Genomic DNA, 26869 nt, shown 5'->3' with positions numbered 1-26869 from the left:
CCATAGACCCCCACAGACCTTAAACCTCAGAGCTGGGAGGCACCGTAAAGAGCTGTACCTGCCTTCCCTCCCACCCATCTGTGCCTGCATCCGTTCACCAGCGCCTACTGAATTCCTGTTACGTACCAGGCACTCTTCCAGGTACCGGGGAAATACCAGTGAACGAAGCAGATAGACGTCCCTGCCCGTGGAGAGCCAACCTCCTGGACAATAAGCAAAACAAATCCGTAAAACATTCAGAGGTAGAGCGGGGGAAGCTGGGTCAAAGGAACACTGATCCAAGTATTCATGTTAGGTACAGCTTTTAAAACAAGGTGATAAGGCTTTCCTATGGCATGCCTTTCTAGCTACCTCTGGCCTTTGGCACCTGTATCCTTGATTGTTCTTGTTGATCCATTCTGGATTAAAAAAATAAATAAATATGAAAAGCAATCATATATATATATTAGGTGGGATACCGTTAACTGATAAGAAAGGAAAATCTTTTTTTAAGCTGAAAGGGGAATAAGAATTGTTGGGGAGGGGGGGCTGAGCGCAGGGAGGATTTGAAATTGTGTGTCCTCACTGAGAATGTGATATTAGACTCACTTGAAAGATGTGAAGAAGCCAGACCTGTGAATATCCTGGGCAAGAACACTCTAGGCAGAGGGCAAACAGATGCAAAGGCCCTGAGGCGGGAATGGGCCTGGTATTCCAGGAAAAGCCAAGGAGCTGATAAGAGTAGGGGAGATGAGCCAGACAGGTGGTGAGGAACCAGAATAGGTGGCGCCTTGTGGACAATTATAATGAACTTGACTTTTACTGGGCATGACAAGAGAAGCCATTTGATCTAGTCTAATCTACTCATTTACAAATGAAATTTAGGACAAAGAAATCAAGTCAGGTGTCCATGGCTATTCAACATCATAGTGCCAGAGCTGGGATGAGAACCTGTCTCTGACCCCAGCATTCTCCCCAACACCCCGCTGCTCAGGTGGGACGTGGGACCACACACTAGTCCAGACTTCCAAGTGCAGTGGTCCTAGAGGAAGCCAAGTGGTGTGGGCTCCTCCAGTAGCTGGTTCAGCACGGTTCATTTTGGTTGTTCCCCCAGTATGTCCTACTCATCCATAGAGGACCCACAGCAAACACAAGAAAGGATCAGGCCTCTCATCTCCCAGGAGTCTTCTGCCAAATAGTGCCTTCCTTTGTTTTAACCTGGAGATAAATCCTTTTGGTTTTCCAAAAATTATTATCTCATAAGCCCCAGGATCTACAGTCTCATAAAACCTCCCTCCGTTCATTTTTAAGTTACTTGGATATAGTTAACATAAGATAAGAATGATTGATTGTTATCAAATGCTGCTTGACCTGGGCAATTTTCGCCTGACATTCTTTGTCTTCTTGCTTTACTGTGAGCCAGTTCAAGCCTTTTTTTCTCCTTCCACCTCCTTTAGGTCTTATGACTGTTGTCCTCTGGACACAGGCCAGATCTTCTAATTTCACTTTCTGTTGAAGGTCAGACGAGTGCTAAGTATAGAGGAAAATAACTTTGTGCTGTCTGTCACCTGTGCCATCTCCTCTCCTTTAATCACCAATGGCCTGGATTCTGTGGACAAAGTAATGCAAGGTATTTGTGCAAGTCCCTCCCACCTTGTGGAGAGAACTAGCTCACCCCTTCTTTCCCTTCCACCCGTTATAGGTGAGATTTACATTATCATCTTAATTTGTATTTCTGTTTGTTTGTATAGGACTTTTTCTGTGTGTTTTTTTTCCCCATACGATCATTTGTGTACATTGTCCATAAACGAGCTCTGAGATCCCACTAACTCAAACCATTGGGGTTAACGTTGATTGGCGTCCTTCGGCATCAGTACTTTCAGTTCTTAGTTCTTCATCTCCCCCTAGGCTCAGAGCACGAGGGTGAAGACCCCTGTGGTCCTTTGTTGGTGGTCTGTAGGAGAGTAGTCTAGCTGGCTTTGGGGAGAACCTGAGGAGTCCTTGCTGGAGGAAATTCCATGATCAGAACTCAGGACAACAAAGCAAATGCAGAAATGCAGGTATTAATGTGGGGGTTGCTGTGAGCAGCAAGTAGGCCTTAAGAAAACTTGACAAGGAACATTTCTTCATTTCTAGCTTATGAACAAGTATTTGCTGCATGTGAGTGGTGGAGACAGAGTGTTCACTTACAGGTGCCTGCATAGACAGCCTAATTAAAACACTGACCGATGTCCCCAGCTTCCAGAAAGTTATTCTATTGGAATTCAGTGTTTTAGCTGCAAGACTGCAGAGTGGAAGTGTGGGAATGCAGTGAGCTGTGTGCTGGGTGCCTTCTTAATAGCAGCCCCAGGTGGACTTTGAGCATATCCTAAGGCAAAAGCTGGCCTGACCCTAACAGACCAGTGCTGTCCATTGTTGATCTGCCCTCCCTCTGCTAGCTACTTAATACATTCCTGTCCTTCACCCATGTGTCCCTGAGCTCCTTACCACATGCTTGGCTCCTGGGACAAATCCCAGGGCAGGCCTGACCTGGCTCCTGGCTCCACATTAGGTCTGGAGCTTTTGCACACCTTTTCATACCTTAAAAGTCTTGCCCTTTCTGCCCTGTCAGGAAGGCGGCCACCCCTTTGTGGCAAGGCTGTCCCCACACAGGCTCCATCAGGAAGCACATCAGGGATGGTGAGGCAGCACTGTGCCAGCTGGGTGTGGAGGAGGGAGCCCAGAGACCCTGGTCCTATCTCTCAGGCTCTCCTCCCTGCCTGTGCCACTGAGGCTTCTCCGCCCCTCCTTCCCCCGGGGATGCAGCGATCAGTTACCTCTGCATCACACAGGCAGACTTGGCCTTGCAGGAGAGGGCCTTCCAGACTGCGCTCTGGCCTTTGTTCGGCAGCAGGCTGGAGGAAATGGAGGAGAATGGGCTGGTCATGCGGGGCAGCTGGCAGCAACATTAGGAGTCCTCATTAGCTGCCCAGGATATGATGTCAGTTAGGGCTGTTAGTATGCAAGAAAGAGAAACCCAGTGTAGACTGGCTCATACCAAAGAGAATTTTTTATTAGCTTATATAACTAGAATGAGTTTCGATTTAGCAGTTCAGTGATGTCAGGAACCCATTTTCTTTCCTGGGTTGAATTTCATCCTCAGCTCACTTCTCTCATGGTGGTTAAATGCCTGCAGCAATTCCAACTTCATATCCACAACACACTGTCCAGAGGGAGAGAGAGAACTGGCTTCTGGTCGCTCAATCACAGGAGTGAGTGGCTTTTTCTAGAAGTCCCCAGCAAATTTCTGGTGTCTCATTGACTCACATTGCGCCATGTGCCCAATCTCAAGCCAATTTATTGACTGTAGAATGTGCTGGGTCGATTGGCTTAGGCGTGGATTGCCTAAATCAGTCACTATGTGGGGAGGGGGATGGGAATACTATGACTGAGTTAAACTGGCCAGGACTGAACCTGAGAGCTGGGGGTAGGGGTGGTTCCCCCTCAGACAGCACCTTGCTGAGGAGAGTGATGCCAGATCAGCCACAGCATCTACCACGCAGGCTTCCTTTCACTGTTTCCTTTTATCCTCTCTTGCTTCTCATTGGTGACTGGCTATGATATAATACTGCGAATGGAGCCCTGCATACTGGATTACCAACCCCTCATCCCCCAAGACAATGACACAGATGCTATCAGGGAGACCAAGGACACACACTCCAGGAACCACAGCACTGCAGATCAGAAAGGGAAATTCTCAGAGGTCCGTAGAGCATCCCTGAGGTACCGCAGGCCTGGTCTGGTCAGCGCTGAACAAGGAGAATAAGAACTGGAGAAAATTAATTACAGGCAGCCTTCAGCCTGTGTCATTATATGTCCCCACAAAACACTGAAGCCCAGTATTCTTTTTCTTTTAGAAGAGTGTAACAAGGCCATATGTCCCTGTAAAGAATACCCCTATCTTGAACATATATGAGCTTAATTGCCATTTGATTGTTTTATCTATTTTAATTGATATTACCAGCTCTGCATAATGTAAAGACGTTGATGCTGCACACAAATAAACAAAATGTCACAGTCAGTTACATAGGCTTTATTTCGTTTACTCCGGATGTTACTTCTAGGAGAATGGCTTCTAGGGTGGGGAAGGGCTGGGGCAAACTCAGAGAGCTCTTGGAGAGAGAAAAACATGGTGATAAAAAGCCACCACTTTGTCATGAGTAAGTTGGAGCAGAAGAGAAAGCAGTTTATCTTTGCAGATGAAATTCATGACTGGGGTACAGGATTGCAAACTCCAGAGCCTTGTCTCCAGCCAGCCAATATTCCCTGCCATGTCCCTGTGGGAAATATATGCACAGAGGACCAGCCAGGGCAGAGGAGCCCTTCATTACGGGTGGGCTTTGACTGAAGCCCTAATGGTGACCTTGAGTGAGCTAGACTGTCCATGTGCAGGAAATCCAGTCCAGGAATACTGGGCTAGGTGCAAAGGGACATTGGTGCAAAATGCATGCTGTATCCCAGGGTGACTGTTTGCAGAGAGGACACCTCCACAGTGGAGGTCTTGGACACCTAGGTTCTAGTCCCTGTTAAGTCACTTGTAGGACAGCCCTTGCCAGTTTGGCTCAGTGGTTAGAGCGTCAGCCCGTGGACTAAAGGATTCCGGGTTCGATTCTGGCCAAGGGCACGTACCTCGGTTGCAGGCTCTGTCCCTGGCCCCTGTTAGGGTGCGTACAGGAGGCAACCAATTGATGTCCCTCTCACATGGATGTTTCTCACTCTCTCTCTTCCCTTCTCTCTGAAAAAGCAATGGAAAAAATATCCTCGGGTAAGGATAAGACAAAAAATGACACTTGTATGATAGATCTTTGAGCATGTCCTGTCAACTTGCTAGGCTTAATTTCTCATTCATGAACAAGTTTGAGGAAAGAGGACATTAAATGAGACGACCTCTAAAGCTTTCTTTGAGCACTAGCTTTCTGATTCTTGGGTTCTGTGCAGGTGTGATAGGAAGTGTTGTGAGGAACTAAAACAGGGTTGAGGTAGGGTCTTTCATCCTCTGTGCCAGGACAGACAGACAGGTGATGGCACAGTCTTGACTGGCTGAGTGCCAGGTATGAATTGCTCCAAGTTGAGTGTGGTTTGGACACTACAGATACTGCAGTACAGCCACAGCTCGCTGAATAGCAGGGTTGTTTCCTTTGCCAAGCCTGGGTTGGATTGGGTATTGGCTGCCAGCCTCGTGTTCTGTGACATCCAGATGTCAGGGATCTGGTGGGATCAGTGTCCATGAGGCCAGATCAGAGGGTGACTCTGGCAGATACTTCTGTTAAAAAGTGGTTTCAAAGCCATAGTCACATGGCTTATTTGGAGACTGATGAGCACCACTGGTGTTTTCAGTTTCCTCTTTTGTTAAGAGTCTGATTACCAGTGGGATTGCACACTGTTGTGGTTTATCGTTTTTTGGTGATCCTATTGCTCAATAACACACATGTGCTCCACTCTGAAACGGTTAACACTGGAGCTCCACCTGAGTAGGAGAGAAGTTATCTGCTTTTAATATCAGTTTATATAAACTACTGGTCCCAAACTCAAGTGTCTGCAGGAACCAGGCAAGAAATATGAATGTGTAAACAGTGCTTTGTATGATCAATTGGAAGTCAAGGGACCTGTGGCCAACTTGCAAAGAATAGGTTCCATCTAAAGGCATTGAAGTTCAGGATAAAAACAAAACCTATCTGACCCAAGAGAACCCCATGAGCTGGATTCAGACCTAAGGTTACCAATTTGTGATTCTTGAGCTATATAAACTGACTCTCCAGCTATAATCGATATGTTTGCTCAACTTCAGAGTTGCCAGATTTTGTGAATGTGAGCCTTTTGTAATTTTGTTTTTATAACAGATTTTAGCTTCCTACCTTACATTAGAAGACTGGCTCTTGTTGGGATAAGTGATAAAAAGCCATAATTTTTACCCACAAATTGGAAATATGTAAGAAGAAATAACGTCCTCATGAAAATCATCTCTTTGGTTCATGGCCATTGGAGGCTGAATCAGTTTGGAGAAGCAGAGATCAAAATCTCAATCAAATCAGTTCTGAGTATTTTACATCATTTAAAAAAAATTGCATCACTAAAGATAAGGAACCCCAAGCATTTGACATTTATGCTTCTGCCCTGAAAGTTGTCTGCTGAGTATATACACTCCTTTTTGCTTTTTCCTGCTGTTTGCAGGTGCAGGGTTAGAGACCAGGGTGGAGTTGGGAGTGGGACAAGCTTGTGTTCATGTTCTCCCAGCCCTGCAACCCACATTACACTTCTACCTGGGACAGGCTGTGAAAGAAACCAGGGAATTCATTTATTTTTAGGTGTTAGTCCCCCACAGGACTTTCCTCCAAGGAACGCTTGTATTTTTAAAAGAACCTGATGGTGGAACAGAAAATAGGACTTAGCCCAAAGTACCACCTGAGAGTATTTCCTGTCCTGCTGAATGATTGGAGGTTGGGAGCGTCCCAGGTCCCTCACAGGTAACACCTTGAGTTGCCCTGCTTCAGGTACTACCTGCTGGACTAGCACCAGCCACTGAGCAGGGAGCGGGGTTCAACTTCATTTTTTTCTTTAATTCTCACCCGAGGATATTTTCCCCCCACTGGACTGTAGGCTCTGTGAGGACAGGAGCCATGGTGACTTTATCTACACCATGTGCCTTGTATCTGTATGTGGCAGATGCTCAATAAGTATTTGCAGAATGGAGAACTATGTAAATGAAGATGACTTCTGAGCAATGGCATCTACAGCTTCCTGTAGAGCAGACAATGAAGCCCTGGTTTCCTCCATCAACCTTTGGTTCTCCTTGGGTCCCTGGGGCCTCCAATTAGAAGATGTAGAAGTGTTGTTAGATGCTGTCACTAGAAAGTGACATGTAGCCCTGAGGAAGAAGACAGCTGTCAGGAAACCCTGGCCATTCGCATTTAGCCACTTCATGACCAGGGAGTGACTCTCCGCATTGCTTATGTTCAACAGTGATGGCTACCTGTAGCTGAAACCAAAGGAGAGGAGGAGTTCCAAGGGTTCTGACTACCAACATAGTGGGAAACCCCTTGTTCAGGAGACCAGGCTAATGGGTGGTGATGATTTTATCATCATCTTGGAGAAAGAACTTGAATATATCTGACTGGCAACTATAGAGAAACATGCACTGCAAGTTAGAGGAACTAATAAGTGTCGTGTAGATATAAAACTGTGTAGACGGTACTGTACTTTCTGGGCTGTTTAAGGAATTTCCAAGGTAATTTAACTGTATGCAATTTCACTTTAATGATCTTAGAATCTAATGTCCCTCCTCTCACCTCTGAGAACATGATTCTGCTATATTAAGGGTGTTACATCCGTTCTGTAGATCTATATTGGGACAGGCTTTCTAGAGCATTTAAGAAAAATGTGAAATCTTGCTTGCATATATCTTTTTGTCTCCTGAAATTAGTAGAAAACGTTGACTGGGTATAATAACAATGAAAAGAACAACTCTATTACACAGGATTTAATGAGCAAAAAGTAGGTTCATATCTATCTATATTACAAAATAGTGTGATTAACACTATTTTTTTACAATAGTTTGTAAAATAAGTATGTTCCATAGCCCTTGTATAGTGAAGAGGAGATAGTCTATGCAACCTATTTTAGAAATATTTTCATCAAAACTGTGAGTTTTATAGAAGCAGCAGTACTTTCTCTAAGAGCTCCAGTTATACAGGAAACCAGTCTGATAGAAGAGGCTTGCACTTGGACCACATTGGTTGTCCTGCTCAGACCTCAAATGTGTGTAGTGGAACGCCTCGCCTTCCCTCTTGCCACAGCTCTTCCTCGTCTGGACTTCCCCTTTTCTATTAATGTCTGACTCCCTCTTTCTCCGAATCGGCCTGGTTCATAGCCTTTGTGCTGACTGTGCCATCTGACCTCTCTTGGAGCATATGGCATATTTGCCTTGAAATATAATTATTTGTGCTCTGATCAATAAGAGACACCATAGTACAGAGAAAAATAGCAAGGAATGAGGTCAAAGGACCCACATTCTAGTCCCAGTTCACACTTGGTCTGATCTAAGTGACCTTGGGCCTATAACTTAATTCCTCAGAGGATCTGTATCCTCACCAGAGGCAAAGGAACCAGTGATACCCAAACTTCCTTCCTCACAAGGTTGTTATGAGGGTCCGTGGCCATGTACGTGGCAGCACTTTTCAAGCTAGAATGTACCACTTTGCTGAGATGTAGTAAGAGTAGAGATATGCTCTGTAATGTATCTTGCATAATACCCAGCGCGTAGTAGGTGCTTGATAAGTTATACTTAAACACATACATTGTTTGGTTCTAAGCTGGTTGCTGGTTCCGAGTTTGGGGTTATGGCCCAGTGGAGTACTTTTTCCTTCCTCTGGTCCTCATAGCAGGATGTTTGGGACAACCAAGGTGCTGCCTTTCTACATTCACAGGTTAATTCCATCCATTAAGAAAACATATGACAAAATTAATTATATATTATGCAATGATGGATCCCAAAGTGGCTTTAAAACACACCATATTGTAAACGCAAACAGCCTCTGAGGAGAAGCTCACTCCTGAGAGACTTGCCTAATAGAATGTTTATCGCCTGAGTGGAGTTCATGCCTTGAGTCAGGAGGTGTCTGGAATTCCCATCTGGGATTTATTAGTATATCGATTCAGGTGGTCCAGTGCCGGATGTTAGTTCTTAATGTAAAGGAAACAGAGCTTCCACTCTGAGGATGGTGAAGTTGCTGCTCTTTTAAAGTGGGCCTTGGAAATTCCAAAAACTAAAATGGAATTTTGTCCAATATATCTTATTAATGGCTCCTAGGACAACTGTGGTGGGTTTGATAGGTGGCTGGGAAGGTTGCCTCTGTGCAGATCAGTACAATCCATTAGCTGAAGCCTGGACTGGAGTGGCTTTGACTACGGGTGTTTGCATTTGCTCAGCACTCTCTTGTTTATGAAGATGTTAAAGGAAGTGCATGCATTCTGCTCATGTTGTAAAACAGAAGGGTTGCAGCTGTCACAACTATTTTCTTCTTGGCTCTTTTTTTGATAGATTTTTTTTTTTTTGGTAAACCTGGTAGATTTATGAATCAGTGCAGATTACCAGCCTCAGTTCTGCAGATGCAATGCAAGCTTTCTTTTCTTGAAGAAAGTTTTCTTTCTTTGAAGATAACAGATATTTATGTATGCAGTTCCTTGTACTTTTCCAGTAAGGGGAAATTAAGCTTATTCTTATGTTCTCATAATTCAATAATATGAAACAATAAAATTATTAGTTATTTGGTGCCTTCAAAGTATCCATAATGTGTTCTTTTTTCTAAAAAGAAGGGGAAAAGTCCCCACAAGGTATAATCTTGTGTTTTAAATAGCTTACAAATCTGCATCGGAAGATAGCTAGCGTCAAGATGATCAGCTTTAGCATAGTAGAAGTTCACTGTGGAAGTATGAGCTCACCACAGCCTCCGCAGGCTTACTGAGGGGAGTTGAGGCCTGAGCAGGGCTTTGGGAGGGGTAGAAAAAGTATGTCACATAGAAAAACCACCACCAGCAACTGCTCTCGCAGTGTGGCTACACAAGGTGTTAATTCATCATAAGGTTTGTTTCAAGTAATTTTCAGTTAATGAAAACAAGTACCAAAGTTTCTGAACGGTTACCTACTTTTCAAACCATCCCCATCTACGTGCGTGGGTGCACATTCATGATTTTGCCACTAGTCACATCATTCACACGCACTGGCATTGCTGTTGCGTTCTTTGGGAGAGACAGGTTGATGTTTCCGCTGGCATCCTGGGTGCCTCGCCCACAGCCTGATGATCTCAGCTGCCTGCATGGGTGCGGAGACTGAGGCAGCCCGTAGTTATGGCAGGTATGAGTTATTATATTTCTAGCTTTGGTGGGCACTTGAATTTTCAACCCGTGGTCTCATTTAAAGGAATGTGTGTGTGTGCGTCTGTGCCTTCAGGGGTAAGGATACTTCTAGACAGGGTGAGCAGAAGGAACCAGCCAAGCAGACAGGTCCTACTGGTAGCTGAAACATGTAGACTGGATGGAGCAAAGGTTTCCGAACGTTCTCCACTCACAGCACCCTTCGCTCATGCATCTGTCATTTTTTCATGTCATTTCCATAATAGAAGAAATATCCGACAGTTTCATTAACTGCTTGGGTCCAAATAATAACTAATTATGTACTAGTAATTTTGTAGCCTTTCTTCACGGCAGTTACCTCCTAATGGTATGTGCACCTGCTGGGCCTTGCACGTTTCGGTCAGGGTCCCATCAACAGACAAACCACACAATAATTTGAGCAGGAAATTTTAATATAAATAAATATTACTTATCAAAACAGTGTGGTGGCTCCTCAAAAATTAAAAATGGGATCACCGTATGATCTAGCAATTCTACTTCTGGGAATATACCCCAAAAGACTGGAAAGCAGGGACTTGGACAGGTTTCTGTGCAACCATGTGTATAGCAGCATTATTTACAACAGCCGAAAGGTGGAAGCAACCCAGGCATCCATTGATGGATGAATGGACAGTCAAAATGTGGTATACACATACAGTGGAATATCATTCAGCCTTAAAATTTTAGGAAGGAAATTCTGACACATGCTACAACATGGTTGAACCTTGAGGGCATTGCATTAAGTGAAATAAGCCAGTCACAAAAATACTCTGCAATTCCACTTACTTGAGGTACCTACAGTAGTCAGATTCAGAGACAGAAAGTAGAGTGGTGGTTGCCAGGGACTGAGGGGAAGGGAGAAAATGGAGAATTGGTGTTTAATGGGTACAGAGTTTTGGTTTTGCAAAACTAAAAGGGTTGTGGAAATGGATGTGGTGAGAGTTGCCCAACATTGTTGCCCAACAATGTAAATGTAAATACTCCTGAACCATACCCTTAAAAATGATTAAGATGGAGAATTTTATGTGATGTGTTTTTTACTACAATTAAAAATTATAATAAAGAAAACAAACTTTTTAAAAAAGGAAATATTAACTTTGAGAAGACTGGCTATTAGAAAGTAAGGAGAATTCTGAAGAATAGAGGGATAGCCAATGTAAGGGGCAGTCCCTTCCCCCAGGTTTGAGACGGAGCACCAAGCATGAACCCCCTCTTCCACTCCAGACTTTGTGGAGAGGGGATGGCTGGCGCCTTGGATGGCAGAGAGGTCACTGTGGTGCCATGCTGGTAGAACTTGCTGGAAATCTACCCTCTAGGATGCTGAGGACATCTGCTCAAGGGGAGGTTTCTCACTGGAGGTGCTCTGCTACAGAGCCACCCATGGGGGTGTCAGCAGAAGCCGCTGGAGTCTGGGTGCTGCTGCCCACCGGGCACAGCAGGAGGCGGCTGCTGAAGAAGGTGCCCAGGTGTCGGACGAGCCGTGGTGCTTTAGGAGTTTGCAGCAGACCTCACCAGAGCCAGGGAGGAAAAGTTCTTGCTGTAATGTTTCTACACTTTGTGTCACTGACAAAGCTTAGAATTGTACCAGCTGCCAAAAAAAAATAAATAAATAAATAAAATAAAATTTAAAGCCCCATCTTTATTTTCTCATAGCAGGTGATGAAGGGTGAATTGGGAGCTGTGAGGTAATAAAGGGATCACTGACCACCTCACAACTTCTCAGACCTTGAAGTCTGATTGGATCCCATCACCCACGTTACTTTTCACATACTTGCTTTTTATCACAGCAACCCCCGACACCTAGGTTTTCAAAGAAATGATGTCATCCAAAGAAATGTAGCACAATCTAATGTTACACCATGAGGTAACTTGAATCAGTAGTTCATGCTGTGTCTGAGAGATATTGAATAATGCTGTGTTTCCCTCAAAATTTAAAATATCCTGCCACAACTCCTGTGCGTTTGCTGTAGTGTCCCGAGGCACCAGGGCACACAGTTTGGGGGTCTGAGATCTAAAATCATGCATCTCTTTCAGCATTTCTGACTGCACCACTCTAAGATACAAGAATCTAAGATGCTGACTTGGTTAAGAGTACAGAAGAATTGGGTGTAAAGTGAACATTGTGTGGAGTCAATATTATTTTTGAAAGTCTCTTAGAAAGCTACCAGGCTGGAGAACATACCGTAATCTTCCAGTAAGTGTAAGACTGACTGTATCAGTGTTTCCTTTAGCATTGGAACAGGTGGCTGCTTCTTTGGGACCAGATGAAATGGTTGGCTTGTGATTTGAAAAAAATACATAGTCTTAAACACAGCATTTACCAGCAGTGCCTGAGATGCTTATAGTGTGAGAAGCAATGCAAAACGAGAGGCAGGGAGGGACCAGCAAATTCCCAGCTCTGCCTCCTGCTTACTCTGCAGCATAAAATCATTACATGGGAATGGTGGCTGATGCACCGTTTAGATTGTTACTTTTCTCTCTCTTTCTGTTTTGGGCTGATTGTACAGAGCTGAAACTGAGAAAGTTAAATGGCATGTGATGGGACTTTGCTGTTGAAATCGACTTTTAGATTATGAAATTAGTGATTTGTAGCCGTCTTCTGTTTCTACTAGGAAACAAAGGGGCTTAATAAGACCTTTTTTAGGTAGGTAGGTAGGCACACTGTTCTATTAGCAGTTTCCCAGAAAATACATTCATTTTGGCGATGGCTACAACTTTGTGAATTATAACTGTTACCTATTTCTATAGCTCTTCTTTAAGGATAAGGTGAGTAACTTAACTTTTATAACCTGACCTATTCCAATGGAAAAATTCTGACCTGTGCCTTTCTGGGCTATCTGCAAAATAGCCTACCCTCAACCCTGTTTGGATGAGTTCTGCTTTGGGTCACAGATTTACCACCTGCTGAGTTTGTCTGTTGAGTTTCAGCCTTGGCTGCTGTCACCTGACAAGCCTGTTTCTTCACCTCCCAGGCTTTCCTGCCTCTTAAACAGTGACTAGTTGGCATAAAGGTTAACTTCAAGGAGATCCTACCCAGGTCAGAAACTCAATCTAAAAATCAAATTATGACAACTTGGAGTGCATTAGACTTTCAAATAAAGCTCTGACCAGGAGTCTGTGATACAAATTCCACATATGAAACACCACTTGGTTTTCTTTGAACAAAATTTCAAATTTTGTTCAGAAACCTGAGTAAAGCTCTTAACTGCTCAGACACAGTCTAGGAGGGCCCATTACCCAATCTGTCTTGGCATCATTTTCTACCCCCTTAGATTGAGCACACAGAAAAGAAATGCCATTGTCACTGCTGCCACCTCCACCCGAGCTGCTTGCTTCTGAATTCCTAACAATAATCAATGACAGATGTGTGGCTGGCACTGTAGAGCTGAGTTCAACTGCAGTCTGCTAGCCAGTAGGAGGGGGTCACCACTAGGTTATTGAAAAAGAGGATTCAGTTAAAAATTTATATCTGTCTCGTCACAGAATTATTTCAATGCCTTAAGGAGCCAAGGCAGTGGTTAGAGTGGAAATAATTTGACAATCACCACCCTCAAACTTGAATTTCAGCTCATTATGAGGCGGAACTTTCTAATGATGAGAAAGGAAATGGGGCTGTCTCTGAAGGGAGCGAGTCTTTGTGAATAGAAGCAACGAGGAGATTTGGGTGAATGCTTATTGCCTGTGAGGTGTCTAGAGAACTGCTTCACCAGCCAGCTAAGGATTAGAGTAAATGACCTCCAAGCCTGAGTGTCTGTGACTATGATTGTTGTGTGTATGTTTCCTCCTGCTGCTTTTCTGAAGGAAAGCCAAGGATTTGTAGGTCAGATGTGACACATCTGGGCCCAGTCTCAGCCCTGCTGCTCTCCTTACTGGGGAATCCCTTCTGTACCCGTCCTCATGTTATCCCCATGTCCTTTACTGTTCCCTTTCTGTCATTGGACCACACCCAGGAAATTGCCACAGCTATCTCGAATAGTATCTGTAAGGCCAGCATTTAGGGATTCCAAATGGATGCTCCACATCCTAAAACAATCTGGCCTCATTCATGAAAAGTATTTGGAAAAGTCACAAAGGGAGACTTCATAATTTTCAGTGCTTAATCACATTCTTGACTCATTATAGTTACTATCCTGTTTAATAGGTGACAAAATCCCTGTTTTACAGGTGTGCAAACAGAAGCTCAGAGAGGCTACATGACTTGCCTGCTTTTAGGAAAAAACCGAGAGCAGAGCAAATAGGGAAAACAAAGCAAAACATCCTAACGCAAATGAGGTGGTATACTTACGGGGCTGTGCGATCAGGCCCAGGTCTCCCAGGCCCAGTGGCGGTCTTCTGCAGGCTCCGGACAACTTCAGGCAGCTTCATGTCAGAAGGGTTAGTTAGGGTCCTGACCAAACTTTTAATTTAAAAAAAGATTTGTAGTTTCATGTACCTAGATAAATAGAAGCTGTCGGACTTACAGCTTCTTTAAAGCATTGAATGTCAGCAATGGAATCATGATCATAATTTGAGGCCGTGAGCTCAGCATTCGAGTGGAGCGGCTGGAGCCTGCTGTGTAGAATCGTGGCCAGCGCACACTCTGGAAGTCTCCCAGGGCAGCGCTCTTTGCGTTAGTCTTCTGCAACATAAAGACGTGAACTTGACATGAGTAGTTTAATAGAGTGAGAAAGTCTGGAGACAGGAGACAGGAGGCTGAGAGCACATTCACTGTAGTTTAAAGAACAGCATTGCTTAGTCTTGCGACCTTGAGCAAATCATATAACCTTCCTTTCTTTAGTAACATGTCTGTAAAATGGGTTTGATGGCCCAAGGGAGCTATTTGGAACGTCTGAGTGAAACCTCTATAAATGGAAGACATTATTGCTAAGTATTATCAAAGAAAGACTGTAAGTCATAAATTCTTCAGGTAGTATTTTCAGACCTGATTTTGAGTGTGTGGTTAATCATGTATTAAAAACTTTTTAGCAAGGACGATTTCTTAGGAGAGAAATAAAAGCAAAGAAGGAAAGCCTAGGAGACAATGCATCCCAGATGCATTGCCCTCCCACCCCCCCACCCCCTTGTGCGCGCTCCCTCAGATGTCAGCACTTCTTCCTGTTCCCTTGGAATTCTCCGCTCACTCGCAGGGCATTGGTGAGCATGGGAGGCTTACTGAGGATGGCACTGAGGAGAGGGTTCACCCACAACAAACTGCAAACTCCCGGGCAGGGCCCTGGAGGCAGCTTGCTCCCTCTTCCTTCTCTACACTCACCCTCAGCATCCTTCCCTGATTTACAGCAGTTCTGCCCCATTCCCCACCCCCCCCCCCCAAACTCCCCAACTTATCCCAGTGCCCAGCAATGCATAAGCACAGGTCTCTTGAGGCACAGGGCATGGCTTTCCTAGAAGGTGCCTAAGTGGCCTCCGCTGTCATTGAGTGTCCCCTTCTCCAGTTCTGGTAAGTAAATCTTAAAGCAAGGAGAGTGAGATCACCTGGACCAGGCAGGGGCTGGGGAGAGACACGCTTTTGTCACCCCCTTCTTTTGTAAGGTTAGATGCAGCAGTGTCTGAGGAGGGTGAGAGGGGTGCAAAGCCTCCCTCCCCAAGCAGGTGAGACCGAGAACACAGGTCTTTCCCACATGTGAGGAGAGAAACTGAAAACCAGCTTTATATATAGATCATGGAAGTTTCAGAGTTCTTCAAAGCTATAGACATAATACAAGGGAAGTTGAGGAAAGCCTCAAAGTCAAATAGAGGAAAGCTACTTTTGATAGGCTCCACCTACAGGAGTATGAACAACTCCCCCACCACCCCCCTGACCTACAATGCTATATGTACAGATTCAGCCTCTTATCAGCAGGGTAGAAATAAAAATATTGATGAAATGGCTGTGTTTGTGACCTGGGGTTCTTATGACCTAGAAACTGGAGGTCTGTAATTTACAGAGCTGCTGAGTATTTTTCACTGCAGAGAACGGACAGCATTCTTGAATGTGAGCAGAGTATGTGATTCCTCCTGAATAAACTGCACCTTCTCCTCCCAGGCCTGCTGGTCTCACTTGTGTGTCTAAAAACTTGCTGACCTCCCCCGTACATCTTTTTAAAAAAATCCCCACCCAAGGATATGTTTATTGATTTGAGAGAGAGAGAGAAACATCTATGTGAAAGAGAAACATCAATTGGTTGCCTCCAGTACACCCCCTAACCCCCTGTTCTTAACAGACATCTGGGCAGCTGTAAGCAAAGGGGCCAAAAGCCCAGACTTTTCTTTTTTTAACATATTTTTGAGGTATAATTTAAGAGGAGATTTTTCTGTTGCTCTGTGATACAGTTCAGTTTAGATGTGGTATTAATAAACCTTCCTTAGAACCAAGGTGACATGGAAGGTTGAGTTCTTTAGGTCTGTGGTCAAAATTATACCAGTAAACTCCACATGAGTGGGGCCCCTTTTCCTGTGACGTGTAAATATTTGGTACTGACTGACTGAAAAGACCATCAGTATCTTAGCCAGCATTTTAACGCCCCCATCTTGACATAGAAGGTGGGAGATTCATTATTAGACACGGGTTGGAGTTCAACATAGTATTTAAATGCAGTTTGATATTAAATGAGAAGTGTTGCTAACTTAGTTGCTATTTTTTTTATCAGGTTGTCTATAATAGATTGTTGGTATGACTTCCAAGCGTTTTCCAAGCCACACTAAGTGATGTTGGAGTGTTTGTTAAACATACAAGAGTGAACAGGCTCCACCTACAGGAGATAACATATCATTGTGAAATACTAAAGCATTAGTTACTAGGGCTAGAAAGTAGCTAATGCCCTTTTGAATAAATGCAGAGCAAAATCAAGAGAAAGTGACTGACCTAGAATATACCTGGAAGCCCCAGAGAATCAGCTGCCCTTTGTCTTCATTTTGCAGGGTGGGGGCATCGGGCAGTGTAGTGCCCAGGGCACAGAGAGAGGGCTATGAGGTTACACAGGTGAATGACAAGCATCCTTGTGTATGTACGATTTTAAAAAATGAGCTGAGCATTCCTTGCACTTCAGCTAGATCAGGACATTACGTTTCTTTCCTGAAGATCATGGTGAATGTTCAAAGATCACCCGAGCTGCTGAACTGACTAAATTGAATTCGAAGGCTGACGTGGCCACGTTCAAACTGTTCATTCAGCAGTTGTTCTCCTTGGCCAAACTGAGCAGGGCTGAAGGCCTTCTTGTGAACCCTGTGGGAAAACAAGTAGGACATTAAGGACATGTATTTTGACAAAGCTTATGTGGTTTGTACATGATTAGACTTGCAAAAGGGCATTTGATAAGTCATTCTTATGGGGGCACTTGCTAAAAGAAGGGGTTGAAAGTGAGTTCTGCCTGTGGTGGACGGGGCCTGGAATTCCAGTTGCCTGACTTTTCATAATCATCACCTTGAAAAGGTGTTGCATCTTCCTCCAATTATAGATGAGCTGGTGAGATCCTGCAGGGTTCCTGGGGGACATCTGGGCCGCTGTGGAGGAAGGCAAGGACAGATGGTGGTAGGGGGCTCCTAGAATGTCCTTTCCCTGGACTGGACAAGAAAGGTCACTTCTGACTGGTGAGGGAGCATTTCTTTGTCTCCTCCACAAATCTAAGGTTACTGGGTAGAGGACACATCTTAGCAGCTCCTACCCCAGGATGGAGCAGAGGGACCACGCAGTGAGCTGAGACTTTCCGGAGGGTGCAGCCTGTTATCCTTTCGGTGGTGAGGTCAGTTTCCGGGAGGCTCGACAGTACTGATATTTTCCAGATGTTTCTCCTCTCCTCTCCTCTCTGACTGGCTATGTCTTCCTCTCATCATCCTTCCCATTCAGTGACATTGAGATAAAATTCTTCTTGGGGTCTTAGGAGTGTTAGAATCATTCAGCAGTTGGAAGTGATTTAATACCTAGGCCTTGTATTAATATTTATAATAGCCTTCACTGCTTGTGAAGAGCATAAACACTGTTTTTTTCCTGTTCAAACCCAATATTGAAATAAAACCCAAGAGTATCTTTTACAAAAACTTACTTTTAATGGCGTGATAGTTTGTAATAACCTGTGTGGTGTTTTATGGTTTTTAAATCACTTTTTGTTTACATTACCTCATTTAATACCAAACATAAATCTGTGAAGTAAATAATACTATTTTTATCATTTTCCAGGTGAGAAAAGGAAGGCTCAGGGAGGTTAAGTGATTCGCTCGATCAAGGTCATGCAAATAATAAAGGGCAGAACTAAATTTTAATTCAGACTCTTTAAATCCGTATCTTTTGTATATTGTTTTTCTTAAGTTTATCATAGTGCCTTCCTCTTGTTTTTTTGCCCACATGAAAAATGGGAAATGAGGACAACGAAGGTAGCTGGAAAATAAATTTATTAAAAAAATATAACTTTCCTCACAATTTCCTAATCGATCTGCAGACCTCTTCATAAGACAGATATATTGGTGGCAGCTCTTGTTCCCACTTCTCCGAGGTAAAAACCAAGGCTTTACAAAACTAAAACACCTTCCTCTCAGCTAGTTGTAGGAGCCTGTGGCCCAGACCAGGGGGCAGAATTGAGATCTGTTCTCTTGGCTCTCCAGCTTCTTTATTCTATCAGCATTTCAAATTCCTGGATACTCCCCCCCCCCCCCCCAACCCGCCTTTGGCATTTTGAAGGAATTTATCCTTGGTGGTAATGAGTAGCTGAGAAGGGAAAGGCGCGCTCCCTCTGAGGATGGCCCTTTGGGCTAACTGCAGGACAGTCAGTGCATCCAGCCTGGGGTGTGAGTAGAGTGCTCACCCCGGTTACACCGAGTAAGCGGCCTCGTCTGCTTTTGCCTGTGAAGGTAAGGGCTGGAGGCCCACCCCACTCTTGGAAAGGCCCTCCTCTCGGGGTTGTGAAGCAGGCCCTTCCAGTCACATGCACCAGGATCCACCTTACTTTCCTGCAAAAATAACGTACACTACCGAGCAGTTTCAAAATCCGAAGTTTTTGGCATATAAGACCCCAAGACAAGGAAAGTCAAATGGCCATCGAAAAATGTAACCCAAAGATTCAGAAACATCTATTGTCCTGCCAATGCGTTTACTATTTCTGCAGCGCGCGCTGAGATGAGCCTTTTTTTTTCTTCTTTCCGTTTATGGCACATGTAGTTCACTGGCCTAACCTGTCTGTTTCCTTCGCCGACGGCAGCCCTCTGCCCTGCCCCTCCGAGAGCCAGGCTGGGTCTGGGCCTCCCCGCAGCGCCGTGCGCCCCGAGCCGTGCGCCGCCGACGGCCAGCCCGCCAGGTCGCCTCCGCCCTGGGCCGGGCTGGGGCGCGCGCCCCGGGGGCGGACTCCTGCCTCCCAGCTGAGACGCGATTCGTCACTCTTGCAGAACTTTCCCCCTTAAAATCCCTGCTCCATAAGCAGCCCTCCCTCCCCGGGGAGGTTTTGATTTTAGTGGCTTTCCTTCCTTTTATTTCCCGTCGTGTTTGGGTTTGGGCCGCGGAGCGAACTTGCTGCGGGTCCGAGCGCCGTTTCAGAGGTCACCGCCCCTGCAGCGCGGGGACCGTGGCACCATGCACTCCGAAGCCGAAGAATCCAAGGAAGGTACGGTGTTGATTTCTCTGGGGGCCGGCCAGGCTTGGCGGAGGAATGTGGAGGAAGGGCGTGGGAGGGGAGCGGTGGGAGCCCAGAGCGAGCGGGGTACTTTGTTCGCTTTCCCTGTGCCCTCGGAGCCCCGTTGGGGCTGCAGCAGCCGAGCCCTGTGCCCGTGTCCCTCGGCCGCCTGGCCGAGCCCACGGGAGGAAGAGCCCGATCCAGCTCAGCCAGCCCCTGGAGGCTGCGCTTTAGATTTCTCTGGAAACGGAACTGCCCCGGTACTGACTCCGAGAGCGCAGAACGTGCCCCGAAGAGCACCGCCCGCCTCGGGCGGCCCAGAGCCCCGTCCCCTGGAGCACCCTCCAAGCCGAGGGTCTCTTGAACAGGGTTTCAGAAATTGGAAACGCCCTGGGTTTCAGGCTGAAAGGGGAAGCTGAGGGAGGGGGAGAAGTGAAAGCTCTTTATTTGGGGAATAGATTCTCCCCCCCCCCCCCTTGCTGGCTTTTCAGCAGCAAATTCATTTTGTTGGGGGCTGAAGGGGCTGAGAGATATGACTGGAGCCTTGTGCGGCTTGAAACTGAGGCGAGTTTGTCTGTTTCTAACTTTACCAAAGCAAAGGGTTTCATTTACTCTTAACAGAGAACGGGTGACAAGGCTGGAAAGGCTCCAACCCAAACACAATTATACGCCGGTGTGAGTTCGGGGAGTTTATTTGTGTGTGAGTGTTTGTATGCTTTGTTTCCTGAAACTTTATGTGTACAAAAAGTCCTCTTGTACGTGGGGGTGGGAGCGGGGATAGTTGGGGAAAATCGGAGGAAGGAAGGCGAATGTTCAAGATTGTGAAATTCCTTTTCTTTTCAAGTAGCCTCTTGGCCAACTGGTAAATTTCTAAGTCATTCACAGCAGCTCTGGGAGCCTGAGAAGCAGAAAGGAGCCCGCTGATTTTTTCTCCATTTGGTAGATAGCAGTTAGGGAGAGCCCTTGGAAGTTGTCCTCTCCTGTCTTTTACTGATTCTCCTACCAAAGTAAAAGTTCTGTGCTTCACGATGTCATCTCTGTGGGCTGACGGTTACCTTATTGTGCCCTGTGAGGGAAACAGTCAATTTAAAAGAGGCTTGTTTAACAGAAATATGGGGCTGGTGTGAATGAGAATGACAGCCAGGAGCATTGTTTTTGAGCTTGGTCGTGGAGCTTGGGGGATTAACGTTTTCTTGCTGTGACCTCAGTCCTGAAGGAACTGTGTGCTGATGGATACTTCTCTTTTCTGTCTTAACAGCAGTTTCTATTAAGTCAGAAGTACTTGAAGGAAGGCAAAGAAGAAATGGGCTGAGAGAATCCAATGGTGAACTTTTTTATCAATGACAAGTAGCGCTTTAGTTGGTATTTTCTCCAAGGCATGTTTTTTTCTTTCTTTTGGGTGAAAAGAGAGAGGGGACAAAGTAGAAAAACAGCATCCCGAAGTATATTATACATTTCTGTAGCAGCATCCACGTTTTTTCCTCCTACCCACCTCTCTGGTTGTAACCCTGAACATGAGTGTGAAGAGGTCCCTTACTGGCCGCCCACCTCCCTGTTCCTCACCTCACCTCCACCTGTAGTCGTTTCCATTCTGTAGCTCTGCAGCAAATTATCTGGCCTTCCTGCTTCTTACAGAAAGCCCGAAATGTTTCTTGTAAAATAATGAGGTGCTAGAGTTTTAAATTGATGGCAGTTAGGGTAGGTTGTGGAATAACTCTTGAGGAAGATTGATCAAATACTTTATTAATAGACGGAATTATTGTAGCTTCTGCCAGGAGGTAAAGGATGAGTGCCTCTGTGTGTGTGTGTGTGTGTGTGTGTGTTTGTGTGTGTTTGTGTGTGCTCGTATGTGTCCCAGGCAGCTCTTGCAAGGCTGGTTATTGGCTGGGATCTAGAACCACTGAGATATCTATGAAAGGAGCTATGGAGCTATGCTGTATAAATAACATCTTCTCTATCCTTATTACTCCTTTCCCCTCTCCTTAGCTTTTTTTTTTTTTTCCTCCTGTGGACTTATGTATCCCATTCAGTGTGAGATCACCATAAGCTCCTCACAATGTCTACATTACAAGAAAATTATCTTCAGATGCTTCATGCCTGAATTGCTGTAACGGGAGACACTTTTAAGTCATTATTCTGAACTGCAGTGCGAAACTAGTTTACTTTGTTTGGGGTTGAATCTGAAAAAAATATCAAGTCAGGTTCAGAGGTCCTTAGAGGCTAACATATCTGTGAATGTAGAAGCAAATGACTGGGGATATTGTTAAGCCATCATAGCGTAGAACATGCTTGATTCCATGCCAGGAGTGCTGGACTTGCATCTCAAATCTACAGTCACCTCCTAAAGAATTCATCTGATTTTTCCTGCTTACAAATGAATATGTAATTGTGCTTGAGTATTAAACAGAGAAAAGTTGTCTAGGCCTCACTTTAGTAAAGCTGAATATATTTAAGATATTCAGGCATAAAATGATAGAGAAGCAAGTGAAATGAAGGAAAACCCCACTTTATTAAAAAGCGGAGGCAATTAAAAGGAAAGATATTAACAGTTTCCATCCAATAGATGAGGGCTTCCTGAAGAGACAGATTGATGGCCGCAGTTTTAGCACTTTGTTGCTTTCTGTTTGAGTAAATTACTTAATTAGGTAGTAGGAAAAATGAATGGTAGTTAAGATCTCTGAGGACCTTCCTAGTGCTAAGCATCCAGGGACCCAGGGCTCCTTTGCCTGGTGATTGAAGCTTTGGTACCAGAAAGTGAGGAAGCCATTGTTTGGGAGGGGTTGCCTTGAGAGGACTTGGGGAAGAGTAAGGGTTGAGCTGTGAGCGAGCTCGGCGGCTCCTCCATTGCCCATAAGAGCGATTGTTTCCCGCCACCTCGCCCAGTCGTGCATGCCTCACCAGGCCTGCTGTTTCTCTCAGAAAACAGTAGCCATTAGACAACTCCCTCAGCTTCCTGCTTCCAGACCCACAGGCTCACCTCCACCCACACCCACCCTCCCCATGTCTGTGGAACAGGGAAGTGTGTGTCGTTCTTACTGCAGAAGGCCCAGAGTGGCTTGCCGGCATCTCCAATTGCCTAGAAGACTGAAGAAACAATTTTGAAACTAAAATGTATTAAGCTCTTCCATGTGCCACACATGATGCTAAGGATCTGACTGTGTATATTATCTCACTTAATAGTTACATAATAACTCTCTGTGTTAATTACACATAACAGTTAAGAAAACTGAGGTTCAGAGAGGTTAAAAATGGGGCCTAAAACAAAGCTATAAAAGGTGGAATCAGGATTAGAACGAAGACCGACTGACCATAGAGCCTGAGATTTCAACCCTAACACTGTGCTTCCCTGATGTCCAAAAGCTGCCCTCCCCATCCTCAGGTAACCTTGCCACTCAGGAGGATGCTCTCTGTGATCCTGTGTCTGCTTGTACCAGGTGACATCTGCCCGTGGGAGAGACCAGGTGTCTTGGAGGCGAAAGAGAAGAGCCCAGGCCCTGTCTCTTTCTCTGCTGCTCAGGGCATAGGCAGGGAGTCTTGGGTACATTCTTTTACCCCTGATCCCGCAGACCAAGGAGCCCAGCAGGACTGGGTGGGAGATGCCTGGAGCCTGCTGCTGAGAGGGACCCTTGTACATGTGGGACGAGAGAGAGATCTCACTTCCCGGGGCAGTGGCCAGCTGAGAAGAGAGAGCGTGGACTTCCCTAGTCGCTGGTATGAAACAAGTTTCAATTAATGTCTGTTATGTTGTCACAACTGGGTGACCTTGTAGCATCCACGGAGTTCAAGTTTCTTTAAAATCTGCAAGCTGTGTGTACATACAAATGTGTGATTCTCAGCATAGTTGTGTTCCATTCAGTCGATTCATCATATCTCCTAATAATACATTAATTGGGGGGAAATATGAACAGGCACCTGACTCTCAATTATAGCCCCACTTAGTTTCCAGATAATTTAACAGGCTCCTAACCTGTCCTCAGTGCTTCTGCAGAAGTTTTTTTCTCTGGGCTCCATGTTACCTGGAGTCCATCTCACCATAGTCTGCCATACCTGTTTCCCCAATTCCCTCGTGGATTTTCAGGAGGCCCTTTTTTGATCAGTCAGCTTGCCAGTCAAGTGACTAAGGTCAGCCAAGTGCCAGGGAAGAGGGATGCCTGAAGGCTTCCCCCAAGCACATTGTGCCAACAGGCTAGCTTGCAGAACCTTCCAGGGACTTCGTGGTCAGCATTGCCCAACCTGCTAGGGCTTACGGCTCTTCCGGGGCACAAAAAGTAGAAACTTCCACTAGAAAGAATGGGACCGGGCAGAATATTCATCATAAAAAGTTCAGTTCCGTGGTGGTGACTTATGAATATCCTCTTCAGTCATTGAAAAGCCCAATGGCATTATAGAAGCTGCCACACCATGTGGTGTCCTGACAGTTTTAACCTCACGTGGCGTGGCAGCTTCTATAATAGCACCATTGCTAAGCATTACGGTACCAGTCTTGTCCCCTCCCCCAGCCCTTGCTTTGCAGAGGAAATGGAGAGGAAAGCAGGTGACCCAGGGGGTCAGCTCTGATGAGATGCATGGCACTTAGTGCTGCTGACCTTGATGTCGTATATACCGTAAAAGGTACAGCTATGCTCGAAAACAGTGGACTTTGATGTGATTGTTTCCTTTTATGTAGTTATTAGCCTTGGAGGTGTGCTAACAAGGGCTAAAAGTGGACAATCCAGTTAGAGACCTGTGCCCTGCAGTCTCCTCTACAGTGGGCATCACTAATGACCTGGGATTGCCTGACACCCCCAGCTCTGTAAGCTTCTGTATATTTGGGTCTTTTATCCCTCACTTCTGAAATCTCCACCAGACTGTAAATGCATCACACCTTTGTTGTCTCCTAATTATGATGCCATAGAACAGTCAGGATAACATGGATGATTAAATTCCCTGGTCCTGGCTGTTGGTAGTCCAGGAAGTAGCCAAAAAGCGGGTGAAAGAGAAAGCAGTAGGACCAGAAAACCTCAGGACCCTGTGAGTTCATTGCAGAGTGATATGGGCTTGCTGGGCTTGCTGCAACCCGTTTGTCAGCATTTGTCTATATGAGAAAGGTGCTAACTACTTCGGAAACAGTGAGATCACCATGTGTGCACCTCTCTTCATTTAGTGGGGTATGCCTAAAATACAGTGTTGACCGGATTATTTAAAAAATCAAATCATTATGTGTACCTGTGATATTTAAGGAAGATCTGAAGTGAGAAGACTTTTATAATTAAAATGATTCTAACAATACAAGTAGAACCGCCATCAGTTAGAGTTTAAAGCAACTCTGCAGGTCCTTCGTCTAACCTCTTCACTTTAGAGAAAAGGAACTGAGGCCCAGAGAGGTTGATGTCTAGGACCTTTCTAACTGCCTTGTGCCTGTTTGGCAAATAAGAAATTTTGCAAGTATAGGTCTTGCATTTTTATCTGGGATCTCCCTGAAGCAGGACAGATCTGTTTGTATAGGTGTCACTCATTACCTTTTGGGGGAACTTTAATGGAATGGTGGTACACATGGAGATTTCCTGGTTCACCTTCTCCTGCGTGTACCAGAGGAGAGTAAAAGACGAGGCATTGTGAAATCAACTTCAGCTCTGCAAATAGAGCCTATTAGAACCCTGGTTTTGAAAGTGGTAGACCCGTGAGAGGCAATTAAACAGTGAGCTCACTTGTTTTCATTCCTTTGGTAGCATCATTCAGGAAAATTAGCCATTGAGGGTCCTGGTTGGGCAGGGGCTCTCTTCCTGGGTGAGAAGGTGTGCATGTGTGTGGGTGGGAAGGGAGTCGGCATTCAGACACCGGGCATGCTGTTGCAGGAGCAGATGGGCGTCCCACAGCCCCATGCCCCCGGACCACCTCAGGCCTGGTGTGCTCCGGGAGTCAGACGCATTCTTTTTCAGGAAATGGCTGTGGGGCTGCAGCCCACTGCTCCCCCAGCCACAGACCAAGATATTTGAAACAATAAAAACAATTGCTTAAAGCTTGTAAAGGCTTAAGAACCTTGAAGAAAAGTTAGACATAGAGCCGTAGTGTGTCCTGAGTGACTGACTGCTGAGTGGGCAGTAAATGGCTGAGGGACTGCTGGTCTGGGACTGGATGACTGTGCAAAGTCTGTGTTATTAGGCGGGTACCTTGTGGTATTTATGGTTTTAAAGATGTATGGGGGTTTGTGTTTGTATATGTAGTATTATCTGCAGACTTATGTTAAAATACACTTGTAGTGACAAATAAGATTTAATTTTATAAATAGCTATGATCAAAGTTTCTTCCAAGGAAATGGTGAAGCAAAGAGGCCACGAAACACAATGCCCCCGGTGACCACAATAGCTTAGGCTCCTGAAGCCTTAAGGCCTTCTTTGCCCAAGTTAGGGTGACTCCTAAAAAGAGAATTGCAACTCAGACTTCCCTTCCAGTTTGACAGGCTGTCTGTGCTTGATGCCAGCTCACCTGACCCAGGTGTGTTATCACGTAGCCTGCTCAGCTAGGCTAAGCTGGGGGACAGAGGTTTCCCCAGAAGCACAGGCCGTTCTGCTTGCCATGGACAGTTTGGTCTTTACTTCCAGGGTGTAGCCTCTCTTCCGAAATCACTGCCACCTTCCCTGAGCCTCAGATACTCACAGCAACAAATGTGGACTGAGCTTGGGGACGCAGAGATACGTGTGTGTGTGTGTGTGTGTGTGTATGGAGGGCCCTGCCCTCCAAGAACTTCTGATTCAGAACATCACATACAGCACATGTGCATTCATAGGACAAAATACATGATGGGGAGCTTAGGATGAGAACAGCTCAGAGGAAGAGGCAGCAGACCCTATGAGAATCTAGAGGACGGAGTGTTCATCAAAAGCCATGATGGGCAGCAGTGACTTCACAGAGGGGTTAGTGGGGACTTCAGCTCGCCCCGTAGGCAAGAGGAGAGTGAAGGAAGGAGGTTTAGAGCATTGGGTAGTGGATGGTTCATGGAGGGCATTGGTGGGCCGTTATTGCAGCGGTCCCTGGGGCCAGACTTGGCTCCCCAAAAGGACACGGTGGTAACAGACAGGCACTGGGAGTCAGGAGGAGAACTGGTCTCCGTGGTTGTTCGTGCAACCTTCAGTCACTGATTAGTCTCTCTGAACTTCAGGTTTCTGGTTAGAAAAATGCAGGCATTGATATTAGACTAAAGCATGCCTGAGATACCTTCTAGGAGGGAAGCACAATTGTAAGGAATTGGGGGTGGGGGTGTTGAGCTGGAAGAGGGTAGATGCAAAGTTGTGTTTAAAGGACACCAAGCTGACGAGAGCCCTGGGTGGGTCTGGAGGACAAGACTGAGCCGGGGTAAAGGAGCCTGGGCAGTCAAGTGTGTGAATATCCAGTCCTGATGGGGGAGGCGA

The 26869-nt window shown here is 45.5% G+C and overlaps 1 protein-coding gene across 4 annotated transcripts in view; it reads left to right on the top strand.

Annotated features, from left to right (window-relative positions):
• Nucleotides 1-26869, top strand: part of TNFAIP8 (TNF alpha induced protein 8) — a 106550-nt gene that overhangs the window by 53462 nt on the left and 26219 nt on the right. The window contains exon 1 of one of the 4 annotated variants that reach the window (XM_081132253.1): nucleotides 18591-19472. The exons of the other annotated variants lie outside the window; for them this stretch is intronic. Within the exon in view, the coding sequence (XP_080988379.1) occupies nucleotides 19442-19472 (31 nt within the window). The 5' untranslated portion in view covers nucleotides 18591-19441. Of the gene's footprint in view, nucleotides 1-18590; nucleotides 19473-26869 lie in introns of those variants that run through there. 4 annotated transcript variants of the gene reach the window in all.

The sequence above is a fragment of the Miniopterus schreibersii genome, assembly GCF_964146895.1.
Source record: "Miniopterus schreibersii genome assembly, chromosome: 3".
Taxonomy (NCBI): domain Eukaryota; kingdom Metazoa; phylum Chordata; class Mammalia; order Chiroptera; family Miniopteridae; genus Miniopterus; species Miniopterus schreibersii.
The sequence above is the reverse complement of the archived record's forward strand: the minus strand, read 5'-3'. Positions and strand labels throughout refer to the sequence as shown.